An 18287-nucleotide genomic window follows, 5' to 3' on the forward strand; every position below is an offset into this window, starting at 1 on the left:
GGAATCCATAGCTCCTGGTTCAAAACCAATAGATCTTTCTACAACATTATCTGTGAGAAAAATATAGATTAAATTAAGGTAACTTTGATTCATGCTGACTCACGTCCCTCTCAAAATTCATATTGAAGCCCTTAACCCCGAAACTGACTATACTGGAGAAGGCAAGGCCATGTAAAGACACAACAAGAAAGCAGAATCTGCAATCCAGGAAGAGAATCCTCACAAGAAACCAAACTTGCCAACACCTTGATCGTGGTCTTCCAGCCTCCAGAACTGTGAGAAAATAAATGCCTATTGTTAAAGCTACCCAGTCTGTGGCATTTCGTTATGGCAGCCCAAGTGGAACAAGACAATTGAGGACAGTGTTTTAGTGTTTTTTTCTATAAAATGGGTATGACATTTGCCTTAATCTAATAGGAATTTTTTCATGAGAATAAATATAGAGACGATTGAAAAGTGTAGGTACTATGTTAACATAAATACTATTATATATATGGAAGAAGACTTTTTAAAGTCATAGTTGATATAAGGCACAAAAACATCTTTCAATACAAACTGAATTGAAGTAAGACTGGAAGATAAACCCAGAAGAGATAGGTAAAGTAAGTGCTACATAAAGAAAATTTTGTCTCTAAAATGACTAGTGTGGAACCAGATCATTTTCAAATTCCTTCTAGCTCTAAAATTCCATCACCCTTGTGATATGGATCAGAGTGAGAAAACATACTAAAAAGCCAAGACTTATATGACTGATATTCAAATCATTTAAAGGGCCCATGCCAAAATATACTGACAGCTGACATCTCCAAAGCTTTCATTTTAAACAAGTATATTAACACAAAATGTGATAAGTCCATTGAATCTGAACTGCTTATGTTTTCTTTTTAAGTACAACTTTTAAGCAGTTATTGACCACACAGGATGAATTATCCATTTTTACAAATGAGAACACTGAAATTAACAAAGGTAAAGTAACTTGCTAAGATCAAGTTTATTTGATCCCTTGCCACAAATTTTTCTCAAGATCTTTAAATATTTTTAATAAAGCATATAATTTTATTTAAATATGTATTATAATAAACTATCCCATCCTATATCCGTATCTTTACAAAATAAGGGTTTTGTAGCATTTTGTTTGGACTAAAAGCTAGAAATATTTCTTAGTTTTTTAAAAATAGAGAAGTATAAACACTAAAATTAGTTTACATGGTAATACCTTTCGGGAATATGTTTTGGAATCTCTATGTCAAGTGACTTCATATGTAAGAGTTTGATCCCTGCTTCCATCTTGTTTGCTGCCACAACATCACAGGCAAGTTCATACATGGTCTTGGATAACTCACAGGCATACACGGAATGTGCTCCAGCTTTTTTAGCAAACATGCTACAAGAGAAAAAAGTGCTCCATCAAGAAAAAATAATCCACTGTATTTTCTCAAATTTTAAGGAAATGATGATGCTAAAATGTGGGGTTTTTCCTTTTATTCTTTAACACAACCATTACTCATTCTTCATTAAAAAATAAACTAATATTCTTGTCTAGAAACAAATCATACAATAAACTATGGGATCTACTCTATTAAGACACAACTGGCATTGTATCTTTAATGAATACTAATGGGCTTTAACTTAGACAACTAGATTCCATCAGAATGTTAACATAAAAAAGACTCTTAAATTCATTATTCAAAATTTCAATAATCCCAAATTTTTCTTAGCAGTTATGTCCAGTTCTTGATAAAAGTTATAGTAAAAAACATAATAGTTACATAAATAAACCTAACAAGATTATAAGAAATACTTTTAAATTCCAATGTTAAATTTTCTATATCTGGCAAAATCTTTAATTTACATTAGACTACATGTACATATCATTAAAATGCCATTACTACCAACCTTAGTATTCCAGTTCCTGCTCCAATGTCCAAAACACTTTTGGACCCCAAACAAACTGCCTTTTCGATTGCTGCATTATAAATCGTATTCCTCTTGGTGTCATTAAGCATGATAAAGTGCCAGCGTTCCACCAACCAGTTTGCAACACGATAAAAATTCTCCTTTGCATCACTGAAATCAGGGTTTAGCTTCACTGCTTTATGAAAATACCCAGCTGCTTCATCCCTAAAGCCCATTCTAGAGTAAAAAATGACAAAGACAAAATATATTCAACTATATGCTACCAACTGCAGTACCTTTGTTTATGCCACTCACTCGGCCTGGGAATTCCATGCCAGCACCCCAAATCCTGCCAATCCAAGTGCTACCTCTTTTGGGAAGCTGTCTGTGAGGACTGCAAGCCTCAGTATTTCTTTCTTTTCTGAACCACTACATTTACATATTCCGGGAGACAAACAAGCACCTGACTATAAATTACTGTTATACTAATGTATAGCAGAAGCTCTCACAGTCATCCTCCATTTAGCCAACTCCATTCCCTCTGTACAACACACTAATGCCTATGGCTTAGTAGGCTCCTCTTTGGGGGGGCCAGCATGTCTTTTGTCTCAGCAACTGAGTTGAATAGTCATCAAGAGTCAGCTGTATTTGCTGCCAGATCAGTTTATGTCAGTTGTACTTGTTATTATAATTACATATTTTAATTAAATATTACACTAAGTAAATAAATATCACCGCAGAAAGGGAACCATTGTGCCTACAGACACTAAGCTAAATAAATGCTCTGGAAGAAAATCAAAGGCAAGTCACTTAAAATTAAGTACTATTTAATTATATGGGAGCAAATAAAAAATAAAAGGAGAAAAAAAACCTATCCAACCCTCTAGAACAGTGCTTCTCAAACTATCTGTAATGAAGAACCTCTCCTCCCTTTTTTTCTTAATTTTTTATTTTTAAGACTAGTCAAGTGCAATACTGAGAAGGAGAGAATCTTCCCTTTCTTAAACATCTAATTGTTTGCAGACCGATATAGCTGTATTGCACATAATTCATATGGAGCTCACGTAATATCAGATTTCAGCAGCACCCAAACTGATCTATATACTCTCTTCTGCATTAGAGTTTCCTAACCATATGCTTGGATTTACAGCAATGTCAAGTTGCTATACCCATTTCCAAACACTTACTCTCAATTTCTATACTTACCTATCATTAACCAGTAATCTGTGGGTGAGCACCAATGTGTGGACCACACATTGAACAGAACTGAGCTAGTAGAACCCTCTTCATTCATAGTTCTTCATAAGTACCTTTAAGCATTTTGTCAAGTTTAGCGAAACGTTTTTTTCCTTTTTTTTGAGACGGAGTTTCGTTCTTGTTGCCCAGGCTGGAGTGCAATGGCACGATCTCGGCTCACTGCAACCTCTGCCTCCCAGGTTCAAGAGATTCTCCTGCCTCAGCCTCCCAAGTAGCTGGGATTACAGGAATGCACCACCATGTCCAGCTAATTTTGTATTTTTAGTAGAGATGGGGTTTCTCCATGTTAGTCAGGCTGGTTGCAAACTCCCGACCTCAGGTGATTCACCCACCTCGGCCTCCCAAAGTGCTGAGGTTACAGGCGTGAGCCACCATGCCCGGCTAGAGAAACTTAATCATACTATTCATTCCAGGTATGGTTTAAGCAAAAAAGACATTCTAGAAGTCCAAACAGGGGACTGCACTCTAACAAAAAGCAATGGTCCTAGTCAAATAAAAGACACTCATGATTTAGGTGAAAATGTCAATGTTTTCGGTTAATATATGTTATTTTATCTTGAAGGTAGAACTATCTTGTTCTTATTTGCAACTACCACTGTACATAGTATAGTACCATGTACATTGTATGTAATCATTATTTGTTGTGAGACTAACTCAGCAATGGGTATTAAACACACCCCTAATAATTTCCTGGGTTTGTGCTTCCCTTAGGTTTGATATTTAATACATTACCAATTTCCTTAAACTGAAATTCTAATCTAAAAAACATATAATCTACTCCATTAAAGCATATCTCATTGAAAGACCCAATATGTATCACTGGTATGTAGTATCAGATGCCAGAATGCCCTTTTTCTTTTAACTAGGAAAAACATTATCTTCTTGATTAGCAATTTAAATACATTTTGTTTAAATCTGATGCTACTGGACTAACAAAAGGTTGTGAAGTTGAGACACTCCAGACACATTTTATTACACAAATAAGTGTCAGGAGAAGCAGCTATCATTTACTTTGGAAATGTTTTTCTCCTGGAACAGATTCTTTTGGTGGGGAGTAAATGATACGCTATTTTTGATGAGAAAAGGAGTATAGAACAAAAACCCCAAGAACCATTCTAAGTCAAGAACAAAGGTAAATTCTATAGCAAAAGCCACATTCACACTACCCCGAATTCTGAACTGCTACAGTCCAAATTAGAAATTTTGCTTAGTTACATCTCCCCAAAGCAAACTAATACCAAGTATTTTTTGTCTCAATGACTGGTAACTGCTCAGACTAATGTCCTACAACAACAGGTCACCAAAAGTTACAATCTGCCAAAAGTATGTAGAGTTCCACTTTTCTGTTAAATTGAGTTTATCCTGAAACATAAGTCTTGGAATGTTATGATCACCATATGTGTATAATCTGGAAATATAATTGAGTAACTCTCATTATATAAAGAACAAAGGAAAACTTTAGAAAATATAGATTTTTTAAACTAATTTGAGGAGATTACTCATAAAAAAGATTTTTAAAAATCTTTTAAAACAAATTTCATTTAGGTGGAAAGAGGTTGCTAATTTGTAGAAAATGGATGCTGTAGCTGATCAGGTTAGCTGTTAACATGAACAAGTAACCCTCAGTTAATTATCTGCCTTATTTTTCTACTTATTAACATACTCTACAATTAAAAACTATCAAATATTTGTTTTTTAAAGGAGAATTCATTGTCACTCCCTAGGCCATGTTAATTAAGACTGTCAAAATGCCTTGCAGTTACATTACTGAGACAAGCTAATAAAGTTTGGCAAAGTGTTTCTTATATAGAACTTTTCATTGAATAAAACTTAATACAACTTGGCTGGGCGTCGTAGCTCATGTCTTTGGGCGCCACTTTGGGAGGCCGAGGTGGGTGGATCACTAGAGGTCAGGAGGTCGAGACCAGCCTGGGCAACATGGTGAAACCCCATCTCTACTAAAAATACAAAAATTAGCCGGGCGTGGTAGCATGTGCCTGTAATTCCAGCTACTCCGGAGGCTGAGGCATGAAAATTGCTTGAACCTGGGAGGCAGAGGTTGCAGTGAGCTGAGATCCTGCCACTGCACTCCAGCCTGGGTGACAAAGCAAGACTCCATCTCAAAAAAAAAAAAAAAAAAAAAAACTTAAATAACCAAATAAGGAAAAGAATGGTACTAGAGAACAATTACTGAACATGTAAAGGGATCTTTCTATATAAAATAGGACATTATAATCATATTTCCTAAACAAGAATTCTCCCATTATTTTGTACAAGGCAGTGAAATTAGATGTATTAAAACAAACCCAAAACAAAAATTTTTTGTTTTCACCAGTTTTTCCTAATTATAAAGTTTCTATGGAGAGTACACAAAAATTCCAAAGAAAAAAAGGCTGTTCTATGAAAAAGTTACATTTCATTTACAAAAACACTTATGTATACATAAAAAATTCACTACTATTTTGTTTATATTTTCAATTTATTAAGCAGCCTCAACAGAAAGTCATTCTGTCTTGACAGGTAGATTTTTTTTGTTTGTTTGTTTTGAGATGGAATCTCGCTCTGTCACCCAGGCTGGAGTGCAGTTGCGCAATTTTGGCTCACTGCAACCTCCACCTCCCAGGTTCAAGCGATTTTCCTACCTCAACCTCTCGAGTAGCTGGGACTACAGATGCGTGCCACCACACCGGGCTACTTTTTTTTTTTTTTTTTTAAGTAGAAACAGGGTTTCACTGTGTTGGCCAGGCTGGTCTTGAACTCCTGACCTCAACTGATCTGCCTGCTTTGGCCTCCCAAAGTGCTGGGAATACAGGCATGAGCCACCATGCCCGACCTAGAATTTTTTCAAATAAACAATTGTTAACAAAAAATTCTACACATCAAATCTCAAAATTTTTTCTGAGGAGAGACAAACGATTCAAAATTGTAATAAATATTCATACAACTTATTGTGAATGACCATATAAAGAGTTTACATTAATTATCAGAGGAGTACATTTGTCAGGTTAATGATCCATGTTCTTCTTAAAAGTTATTTATAAAATATTATTTCTCCACACTGAAAAAAAAAGCATAATAATGAGTTGATTGCTGTATTAATTTAACGTCTTAAAACTGTACAGAGTACACACACTGCATTCCCAGAGCCCTAGCCCCGCACAGTCTAGTGAGCCACGCAAGGGCCCCACGGGCACCAGAGACAAAGGTAGCAGATTGATTGTTAACAGCTAATGAACTCAAGATATGTTTAATAAGAGAAATTCTGTGGTCACTTAGGAATTTTGTAGTTCATTATTCATAATATTAAGGGTTTTTTTAGCTAGATGTGATTTGAGGGAAAGAGAAAGCAATTAGTGAGGAAATGCATGAAAATACCTAAAAGGAACACTTAAAATGAGATTCATTAACTAAATTCCTAGGAATGTGAGCAATTGTCACTTTCAAACTTGGCAGAACCATGCTGAGTCCCCATTACTCTGAAATGTTCAAACTCAGAAGTAATGTTAACCATTTATTTTATTTCCTGTACTTTCACAGAATTCTTCATACACATGTACTAGTATGCAGAAACAGTTAACATAGCAGGCCTGACTGCCATCCTTTGAAAGTCCTGATTACAAAACTGTCCCTTGGCTGGCATCTGGGAATTTGGATTTGGGGAGGTTTCTCACTATCCTAACTGATAGTGTTCCTAAACTGATTATACAAACAATGTGGTTTATGCTCAACAGCTGACCTGCTTTTCTTCTGGGAATCTAGGATTTTAGTATATGCCAGGCAGAGGGTACCTAAGTGTCCAGCTCCCAGTAGAAACCCTGGGCACTGAGCCTCTAATGAGTTTCCCTGGTTGGCAACATTTCACGTGTATTGTCATAACTCACCATGGGAATGAAGTGCATCCTGTGTGACTTCACTGAAAAAGGAACTTTGGAGGCTTGCACCTGGTTTTCCTTTACACTTTGCCCCATACACATTTACCCTTTGCAAATTTTGCTTTGTATCCATTCACAGTAATACACAAGAGCCATGACTAGGACTATATGGTGAGGCCTGTGAGCCCTTCCAGCAAATCAGCAAATCTGGGAGTGGTTCCAAGACTCCCACCATGTAAGTTATCAACTTATTGCCAAATTCACCCTTTTTTGCCTGCTCTGTGAAAAATGTATCTGGCCCTTTAATATTCTCCCACCAGTTGGCACAAGGGTAAGCTTTGTTGGTAAAAAGTGCGGAGAGGCCGGGTGCGGTGGCTCAAGTCTGTAATCCCAGTGCTTTGGGAGGCCGAGGCCAGAGGATCGCTTGAGCCCAGGAGTTCCAGACCAGCTTGGGCAACAACATGGCAAAATCCTGTCTCTACAAAAAAGACAAAAAATTAGCCAGGTGTGGTGGCATGTACTGCAATTCCAGCTACTGGAGTGCAGGTGGGGGGGCTGCTGAGGTGGGAAGATCACCGGAGCCTGGGAGGTCAAGGTTGCCATGAGCCATGATGGTGCTACTGCACTCCAACCTGAGCGACACAGTGACACACTGTCTCAAAAAAAAAAAGTGCTGGAGGCCAGGCGCAGTGGCTCACACCTGTAATCCCAGCACTTTGGGAGGCTGAGGCGGGTGGATCGCTTGAGGTCAGGAGTTCGAGACCAGCCTGGCCAACATGGTGAAACCCTGTCTCTACTAAAAATACAAAAATTAGCCAGGTGGGGTGGCAGGCGCCTGTAATGCCAGCTTCTCAGGAGGCTGAGGAACGAGAATCACTTGAACCCAGAAGATGGAGGTTGCAGTGAGCTGAGATCATGCCACTTCACTCCAGCCTAGGCTACAAAGTGAGACTCTGCCAAAAAAAAAAAAAAGTGCTGGAGAGACACTGTAGGAAGAAAGAGTTTTGCTTCCTGCTTAGGGCTTCTCTAGCACCAAGCTCCTGAAATGCACGGCAGCTAGCAGCATCCAAGGGTCAGCAGCTTCCCCAAGGCTTCTTACCCTACTACATGGTTTTGTAATGGAGTACCTCTGATGAGATACTTCCCCATGAGGCTTTCTCTGGCATCGCAAGAGGCAAAACTACACCCAAGTCCAGAAAACAGATTTACAAGAAGTTCCCTGGCAAGGCACTACAGTCACTTTTCTGCCATCCTGAGAATCATAGCTGTGCCCTCTCCAATAAGGTGTGGCACTCAGCCCAGTGAGGGGAACTCTTCCTTGGCTATTCTATCTTACTCCTGGGGCAGTGGCTATTATGCAGTATATTACAAAATATTAAAACTGCTATGATATTATATATCTGCTATTCTTTTCAGTTCTCCTTAATAATTCTCCATATTAAACTTTCCCTGTTAAAATTACTGTATGATTTATCCCTATCCAGACTAATACAGAATAATTCTTAACAAGTAATACTAAAATCACTACAAACCTGAAGAGATGCTCCCCCATACTATTGCAAATCACTTCATCATCAGGAAACAGTTCCAAGGCCTGCTCATAGCAACCAAGTAAGTCTTGTATCCTATTGAGAGCATCAAGCTCTTCAGCCCATCTGAAAAGTGTGTACTGAAAAGTTTCCTTTATAAATAAGAAAAAAATTATGAATTAGTCAGTAACATAAAAGATGAAAGAATATACAACATTAGTTGAAGATTCCAAGCAATAGAACTTAATCACTATTGAATGATCACCTTAAATTTCATTTAACTTTAGTAAGCACTGTTTTCTGAACAAGTGCACAAATGAATGAATTTTACCACTTACATCGCAATAATAAGCAGAATTAGTCTGACCACTCTCTAAACTCCCCCCATTCTTAGCTGCTGTATCACATTCTCCTTATTCTCCAACTGCCTCATTTTTGTGGGCTCCTGTGTTTTTGGAGTTTGTCCTTGGCCCTCTTCTTTTTTCTCTCATCCATCCCTAACGCATTTATTATCACCCATGTGTTAATGGATGCTACATTTACATCTCTAGTCAAGACCTTCTCTTCTGAGCCTCAGATTCATAGATTCAGCTTCCTATTAGTCATTTCAACCAGGCAATGGATCTCCAGCCATTGCAAATGTAGTCCAACTCAAATATTTCCTGAACAATCCTTGTGCAAAGAACTGAGGCAACATAAATCTTGTTCTTATCCTCACAGGGCCCTATAGAGAGAAATTTAATTTTGGAAAAGTTCAAAATGTTCTAAACTGAACTCATCATACTCCTCTGACACAGGCTATAAGATTAAGACACCACTCAACCTCAAATCACAAAGTCACCTTATAATGGTACCTTAACTCCACATACACTGTTTCAAACCTAGCCAATGCTCTCTCAATATCTTTAAATCTGTTACCTCCTCTCCATTCCCACAGTTACAATCTAATCTGGCCCTTGTAACCACTTGCTGGACTACAGCAACAGCCTTAACGCTGTCACTCTAATTCCAATCACATCTCCCTCCATCCATTCTCCATGCTGCAACACTGTGGAAAGAGGGAAAGCTTTAGTCATTAAAACATTTTAAATCATCTTCACATATTTTATACAAAAGCGTTGATACTTGGAACTGAATCTTGAGGGAGTTTACTAGAGAGACAAGGATAAGAAAGGAGATTCTGGCCGGGCATGATGGCTCACACCTATAATCCCAGCCCTTTGGGAGGCCATGGCAGGCAGATCACCTGAGGTCAGGAGTTCGAGACCAGACTGGCCAATATGGTGAAACCCATCTCTACTAAAAATATAAAAATTAGCCAAGCATGGTGGCAAACACCTATAATCCCTGCTACTCGGGAGGCTGAGGCAGGAGAATTGCTTGAACCCGGGAGGTGGAGGTTGCAGTGAACCAAGATCGCACCACTGCATTCCAGCCTGAGTGATACAGTGAGACTCTATCAAAAAAAAAAAAAAAAAAATCCCACGCAGTTTATATGAAATCGATCAGAGGGTCTACAGATAAGTGGCTTGGTGTGGCTGGAGTTTGGGTATGGGGAATAGAGTAGCAGGCGATGAGCATTTTACAGGGGGCCCATACAAATAAACACAGACTTTGTTCGGCAGGAAACAGACTAGTTGCTTACCCTACTGAATTTCAGGCATTGCACTACAAATTTTAAATATACTTTTTTATCTTTTCTTTTTGAGACGGAGTCATACTCTGTCACCCAGGCTGGAGTGCAGTGGCACAATCTGGACTCACTGCAACCTCCGACTCCCAAGTTCAAGCGATTCTTCTGCGTCAGCCTCCTGAGTAGCTGGGACTACAGGCACATGCCACCACGCCCAGCTAATTTTTTATTTTTTTTTTTTTTTTCCTTTGAGACAGAGTTTCGCTCTTGTTGCCCAGGCTGGAGTGCAATGGCACGATCTCGGCTCACCGCAACCTCTGCCTCCCAGGTTCAAGCAATTCTCCTGCCTCAGCCTCTCGAGTAGCTGGGATTACAGGCATGCACCACCACACCCGGCTAATTTTGTACTTTTAATAGAGACGGGGTTTCTCCATGTTGAGGCTGGTCTCGAACTCCTGACCTCAGGTGATCCGCCCGCCTCTGCCTCCCAAAGTGCTGGGATTACAGGCGTGAGCCACTGCGCCCGGCCTAATTTTTTAATTTTTAGTAGAGACAGGATTTCACCATATTGGCCAGGCTGGCCTCGAACTCCTGACCTTGTGATCCACCTGCCTCCGCCTCCCAAAGTGCTGGGATTACAGGCATGAGCCAGCACACCCAGTCTAAATATACTTTTAATACCCAGTAAACATTTTTAAGAGAGGCTGTGTCCCTGTTTCACAGAAGAGGAAACTAAGAAACAAGTAACTGAGGAAAGATCACTTAAGTTGATCCATTTTTCTATTGCTGCCTACCAAGAGAAGCAAACTGTATCTCAACATATCATCTCCTCCTCCAGTAGGCCAGCTGGTCCTGAAATTTACAGTGAGTTTACATGAACTACAAACATCTAGACGCTACTGATATTTAGTGGGTACAGATCAACGATGCTGCCAAACATACTGCAATGTATAGGACATCTCCCCTACCCCATAACAAAGAATTATCCCATTCAAAATGTCAATAGTGCTGAGGTTGACAAACCCTCAGTCTAAATGAAGCAAAGTAATTGCAAATTTAAGTTAAATCATTTTTCGTAACTTAGATTCTAAAAGTACTTCAAAAAAGAACAGCATTTCAACAGAGTAATTGTTGCAAATAATCCAATAATTGAAGTTTAAAGAATGCATCATTAAATGATAATCACTTTAGGCTAATTACACACTTTATTCAACTAGAGGCCCACTATATTCCTACTACACACAATATAACAAATCCAAAAGCCCTTAAGCCAGGGCATGCTTAAATTAGATATAAGGAGAAGAGGATCACGTGAAACCTCATTTCCAGTTCGAGGGCCTTTAGAATTTTAAACGAGATGAAAGTTTTGAAACTGAGAAATGACAACATTTGACTTTTGTTGCAAAAAGCTAGCTATGTTGACACAGACCGCAGGAGAGAGCTCAGTTGAGAGCCGACTGCAACAGCTGGCAGATGACTGAAGCGCGAACCAGGGTAGTAAAGGGGAGGATGGTGAAAACTGTTAAGATTCTGGACATATTTCGAAGGTGAAGACGGCAGGATTTTCCTCTGGGCTGGTCGTAGGTGTGAATAAACGAAAGGTGTCAAGGGTGAACAGTAAATATTAATAACAACCACCCAACCAAGCATCCTAGCCCCTCTGCTTTTTTTTTTTTTTAATTTTTTTTTTTTTTACGAGGACGTTGGATCGGCCAGCAAGTGAGAAAAAAAAGGCCCTAAATATTAACAGCAACCACCCAGCCACGCACCCTAGCTCTTGCGCTTTTTTTTTTTTTTTTTTTCCGAGGACGTTGGATCTGCCAGCAAGTGAGAAAAAAGGACCCTCACCTTCACGTCGTCTTTCAGCTCCGGCGCCAGGCTGAGCACAAGGAGGTAGTGGGCATAGGCAGTGCCGAAGTCCTGGACGCCCAGACAGTGCTCTGCGCTCTGCAAGGACCGCGACACCAGCTCGTCCCGGCCGGCTGCCCCAGCGCCACCCCCGGCGTCTCGGCGGGACCTGGGCCGCGAGTTCGACATGGCAGTCACCACTTGTATGGCCAAAGGGAAGATATTTTGTAAACGGAATTAGAAAACTCTCTCGATGCTACACTTCCAGGGACCAGACAAGTGCTCATAAAACAGTACAGCAAAGTTACCCTCCGCCGCGGATGAACTCGCCAACCCCAGCCCAGGCAGAAGCTCCGCCCAGTCCTGGCTCCGCCGGCCGCGCAGACCGTGACGCACACCCCACTATTGCGGACCTGGCCAGCGGCGCACGCTACGCGAACGTCAGCGCGCCCGACGTGGGTACGTCACTGCCGCCCATTCACGCAGGAGAGACCACTGTGCGTGAGCATAGGAAAAAGTCTGTGGCAGGACCTGTCCGGTCTCGCGCCCTTTTTTTCCCCGGCTGAAAGCAGAGCTTTCTCTCCCTCTTGCACTCCGGGAGTGTGTGGCTTTCGACTGCAAGACCCTGTTGTACAGACCCAGGCAGCGCGAAGCGCCACCTGCTCATGAGGGACGGTCAAGCATTTGTGATGATGCTTAAGACATTTTGGATCGTGATGCACAAAATTTCAAGACCTGAGAGAACCTGGAGATAACAAAAGCATCTCAGACGTGGTAGAGGAAATGCTTTCATAGGCATTTCAAATCATTCTCACAAAACCTGGCTAGATGGACCTTTGGATCACACTTGTCTTAATGATGGCAAACGTGATATCCTGAGAAGTGATTTGCTCAAGGTCACACAACCAGCTAGTGGCATAGGCATGGTTCAAATCCAAGTTCCCTGGCCACCCATCTGTTCAGTTATAAGATGAGCTTAGGGGTTATTTCACTGTTCCGTGTCTTATTTCACTGTTCCGTGTCTTATCACTGTATAGTGTTTACATTAATACAAAGTTTTTCCACATTCAAGTATGGCCTCTAAGATACAGATTCGAAACTCAAAGGGAGGGGAGCATAGTTATTACAGCTGAAAAGTTATTTTTGTCCCCATTTTCAAATACATTAATGGAGAATATCTTAAATCGAGCATTTTGCATATCAAACTAATACATTTTGAGGGCTCCTCTAATTCTCAAAAACACGTCATGCATTTTTGCCTTCTCTTCTGATCCAATTATCTGAACTACCCTTTTTTCTGAGCACTCGCCTGTGTAAATCCTAATCAGTTTTTCAGGTTCCAGTTCACTAGATTGTGAGCTATTCTTAATCACTTTTGTGACCTTTGCACCTAGCGGATTATGATGCAAAGTAAGGACTTTGATTTTTTTCTTCTTTCTTTTTCTTTTCTTTTTTTTATTTTTTTATTTTTTGAGACAAAGTCTCACTCTGTCGCCAGGCTGGAGTGCAGTGGTGCGATCTCGGCTCACTGCAACCTCTACCTCCCAAGTTCAAGCGATTCTCCTGCCTCAGCCTCCCGAGTAGTTGGGACTACAGGCAAGCGCCACCACGCCAAGCTAATTTTTGTATTTTTAGTAGAGACAGGGTTTCACCATGTTGGCCAGGATGGTGATTTTTGTTTAATTTAATGCAAAGGGCCGGCGCGGTGGCTCACGCCTGTAATCCCAGCACTTTAGGAGGCCAAGGCGGGCAGATCACTTGAGATCGGGGAGCCTGGCCAACGTGTGAAGCCCTGTCTCTACTGAAAAAAAAATATACAAAAATTAGCCGGGCATGGTGGTGGGCATCTGTAATCCCAGCTACTCGGGAGGTTGAGGCAGGAGAATCGCTTGAGCCTGGGAGGCAGAGGTTGCAGTTAGCCAAGATCGTGGCATTGCACTCCAGTCTGGGCGCTAAGAGTGAAACTCAATGTCAAAAATAACAATAATAATAATAATTTAATGCAAAGTATATCCCCACTCCTAGGTTTTGCGCGTAGACTTTTCCGACTATTCATGTTCCTATTTCTCTCCTATCCTTAATTGCTGCTTTCTGTGCAAAACAAATTAGGACTTAATGGATGATGTTTTCTTAACGAAACTGAAACGTCTAAGGCTAAGTAAGGCCTTTCTATTCCTAGTAGGAATCAACAGAACATGAAAGGGCCATCAGACTTCTTTAAAAAGAGCATTCAAGACCAAGCTTGGTCCTTTCTATCCCATCCAATCAGCATTCCTTAAGATTGTTTATTTTTAAAAGGCCTATTAAAGCTACCTTTCCTACTTTAGTCACAAGAGCACTATAACCATCAAATGAGATAATACGTATAGAAACATTTTATATCTGATATACATATAGAGTTAACGTTATTCATTGTTACCATTATCTAGAATCATTTAAAAATTATCTGGACAGCTGGGCGTGGTGGCTCACGCCTGTAATCCCAGCACTTTGGGAGGCCGAGGTGGGCAGATCACGAGGTCAGGAGATCGAGACCATTCTGGCTAACACGGTGAAACCCCGCTACTAATAAAAATACAAAAATTAGCTGGACGTGGTGGCGGGCACCTGTAGTCCCAGCTACTCGGGAGGCTGAGGCAGGAGAATGGCGTGAACCCGGGAGGCTGAGCTTGCTGTGAGCCAAGGTTGTGCCACTGCACTCTGGCCTGGGCAACAGAGCGACACTCCGTCTCAAAATAAATAAATAAATAATCTGGATTATTAAAATAAAAATTAGGTTACTAACACCTGTAGGCATTTGATCAAAAGTGTATGCACCCATATCCTTTAAGAGTCAAATGTAGTTGGCTGAAACCTCTTTCCAGAAAGCAGAAAGAAACCTCCCAGTCTTTCACTGCAGAGAAGTGGATTGGAGATGTATCATTGAAACATCATCCTTCCAGTCATCTCTGTGAGTCCCTGCTTCAGCTGAATTACTTCACTTTACAAATTATCTTGTACTCCGGGGCATGCTTTCTGCTTCCACAGAGGAATTTCTTTAATTTTGTTTTGCTCCATTTTGTTTTTTGGTCTGTTTGGTTCATTGAGATAACCTGAGCACCTAAAACACCTAGACTGCATGAAACATTTCTACCAAGTCTGTGGAGGACAAGAGATGGAGGAGGGACTTGGCAGGAAGTGGAGAGAGGGTAGAAAAGATATGAAAGGGCCGGGCGCGGTGGCTCAGGCCTGTAATCACAGCACTTTGGGAGGCCGAGGCGGGTGGATCACGAGGTCAGGAGATCGAGACCACACTGGCTAACACGGTGAAACCTCGTCTCTACTAAAAAATACAAAAAATTAGCCAGGCGTGGTGGCAGGCGCCTGTAGTCCCAGCTACTCAGGAGGCTGAGGCAAGAGAATGGCGTGAACCGGGGAGGCGGAGCTTGCAGTGAGCTGAGATCCTGCCACTGCACGCCAGCCTGGGCGACAGAGAGAGACTCTGTCTCAAAAAAAAAAAAAAAGAAAGAAAAAAAGAAAAGATATGAAAGAAGCCAACTTCATCATCACCACTAGAGTATCAACATGTGGGCAGTGACTGTCCTAAAAAGGTGTGAGTAATGCTTTCTGGCCCTTGTGAACTACTTCAAATAACTTTGTGAACTACCAGGTTTCACTGAGATAAAATATGATTAAGCTAGAGAAGGAGCAGATTATTTGCATTTCTTTTTTTTTCTTCTTCTTCTTTTTTTTTTTTTTTTTTTGAGACGGAGTTTCATTCTTGTTGCCCAGGCTGGAGTGCAATGGTGTGATCTCAGCTCACTGCAACCTCCGCCTCCTGGGTTCAAGCGATTCTCCTCCCTCAGCCTTCCGAGTAGATGGGATTACAGGCATGCACCACCACGCCCGGCTAATTTTGTATTTTTAGTAGAGACAGGGTTTCTCCATGTTGGTCAGGCTGATCTCGAGCTCCTGACCTCAGGTGATCCGCCCGCCTCAGCCTCCCAAAGTGCTGGGATTACAGGCATGAGCCACTGTGCCCGGCCAATTATTTGCATTTTTTGGTGGTTTATCTATAACTTCAAGACTTTCTGTACATAGATAGGTCATTTGAAAAAATGGAATGATACAAATAACATGGAACAGCTGGTCACCTTAAGAAACTGGAATTGGCAACAGCCCTTCATGCTAAAAACTCTCAATAAATTAGGTATTGATGGGACGTATCTCAAAATAATAAGAGCTATTTATGACAAACCCACAGCCGATATCATACTGAATGGGCAAAAACTGGAAGCATTCCCTTTGAAAACTGGCACAAGACAGGGATGCCCTCTCTCACCACTCCTATTCAACATAGTGTTGGAAGTTCTGGCCAGGGCAATCAGGCAGGAGAAAGAAATAAAGGGTATTCAGTTAGGAAAAGAAGAAGTCAAATCGTCCCTGTTTGCAGATGACATGATTGTATATGTAGAAAACCCCATCGTCTCAGCCCAAAATCTCCTTAAGCTGATAAGCAACTTCAGCAAAGTCTCAGGATACAAAATCAATGTGCAAAAATCACAAGCATTCCTATACACCAATAACAGACAGAGAGCCAAATCATGAGTGAATTCCCATTCACAATTGCTTCAAAAAGAATAAAATACCTAGGAATCCAACTTACAAGGGATGTGAAGGACCTCTTCAAGGAGAATTACAAACCACCGCTCAATGAAATAAGAGAGGACACAAACAAATGGAAGAACGTTCCATGCTCATGGATAGGAAGAACCAATATCATGAAAATGACCATACTGCCCAAGGTAATTTACAGATTCAGTGCCATCCCCATCAAGCTACCAATGACTTTCTTCACAGAATTGGAAAAAACTACTTTAAAGTTCATATGGAACCAGAAAAGGCTGGCATTGTCACGACAATCCTAAGCCAAAAGAACAAAGCTGGAGTCATCATGCTACCTGACTTCAAACTATACTACAAGGCTATAGTAACCAAAACAGCATGGTACTGGTACCAAAACAGAGATATAGACCAATGGAACAGAACAGAGCCATCAGAAATAATACCACACATCTACAACCATCTGATCTTTGACAAACCTGACAAAAACAAGAAATGGGGAAAGAATTCCCTATTTAATAAATGGTGCTGGATAAACTGGCTAGCCATGTGTAGAAAGCTGAAACTGGATCCCTTCCTTACACCTTATACAAAAATTAATTCAAGATGGATTAAAGACTTAAATGTTAGACCTAAAACCATAAAAACCCTAGAAGAAATCCTAGGCAATACCATTCAGGACATAGGCATGGGCAAGGACTTCATGTCTAAAACACCAAAAGCAATGGCGACAAAAGCCAAAATTGACAAATGGGATCTAATTAAACTAAAGAGCTTCTGCACAGCAAAAGAAACTACCATCAGAGTGAACAGGCAACCCACAGAATGGGAGAAAATTTTTGCAATCTACCCATCTGACAAAGGGCTAATATCCAGAATCTACAAAGAACTTAAACAAATTTACAAGAAAAAATCAAACAACCCCATCAAAAATTGGGCAAAAGCTATGAACGGACACTTCAAAAAGAAGACATTTGTGCAGCCAACAGACACACAAAAAAATGCTCATCATCACTGGCCATCAGAGAAATGCAAATCATAACCACAATGAGATACCATCTCACACCAGTTAGAATGGCAATCATTAAAAAGTCAGGAAAAAACAGGTGCTGGAGAGGATGTGGAGAAATAGGAAGACTTTTACACTGTTGGTGGGACTGTAAACTAGCTCAACCATTGTGGAAGACAGTGTGGTGATTCCTCAAGGATCTAGAACTAGAAATACCATTTGACCCAGCCATCCCATTAGTGGGTATACACCTAAAGGACTATAAATCATGCTGCTATAAAGACACATGCACTCGTATGTTTATTGCGGCACTATTCACAATAGCAAAGACTTGGAACCAACCCAAATGCCCATCAATGATAGATTGGATTAAGAAAATGTGGCACATGGCCAGGTGCGGTGGCTCATGCCTATAATCCCAGCACTTTGGGAGGCTGAGGCAGTCGGATCACAAGGTCAGGAGATCGCGACCATCCTGGCTAACACGGTGAAACCCGGTCTCTACTAAAAATATAAAAAATTAGCCAGGCGTGGTGGCAGGCACCTGTAGTCCCAGCTACTTGGGAGGCTGAGGCAGGAGAATGGTGTGAACCCGGGAGGCGGAGCTTGCAGTGAGCCGAGATCATGCCACTACACTCCAG

General features: G+C 40.9%; 1 protein-coding gene across 4 annotated transcripts in view; it reads right to left on the reverse strand.

Annotated features, from left to right (window-relative positions):
- The window catches only part of PRMT9 (protein arginine methyltransferase 9), a 46061-nt gene extending 33591 nt beyond the window's left edge, over positions 1–12470 (reverse strand). The window contains exons 1-4 of one of the 4 annotated variants that reach the window (XM_024246132.3): positions 12036–12470; positions 8558–8706; positions 1897–2133; positions 1217–1384 (exon numbers count right to left, since the gene is read on the reverse strand). In XM_024246132.3, coding sequence (XP_024101900.2) covers positions 1217–1384; positions 1897–2133; positions 8558–8706; positions 12036–12224 — 743 coding nt within the window. In that variant the 5' untranslated portion in view covers positions 12225–12470. Of the gene's footprint in view, positions 1–1216; positions 1385–1896; positions 2134–8557; positions 8707–12035 lie in introns of those variants that run through there. The other 3 variants (XM_054554566.2, XM_054554565.2, XM_054554567.2) reach the window with 3 other exon arrangements.
- Between the last annotated feature and the right edge of the window lie 5817 nt (positions 12471–18287).

This window comes from Pongo abelii, chromosome 3 (assembly GCF_028885655.2).
Source record: "Pongo abelii isolate AG06213 chromosome 3, NHGRI_mPonAbe1-v2.0_pri, whole genome shotgun sequence".
Taxonomy (NCBI): domain Eukaryota; kingdom Metazoa; phylum Chordata; class Mammalia; order Primates; family Hominidae; genus Pongo; species Pongo abelii.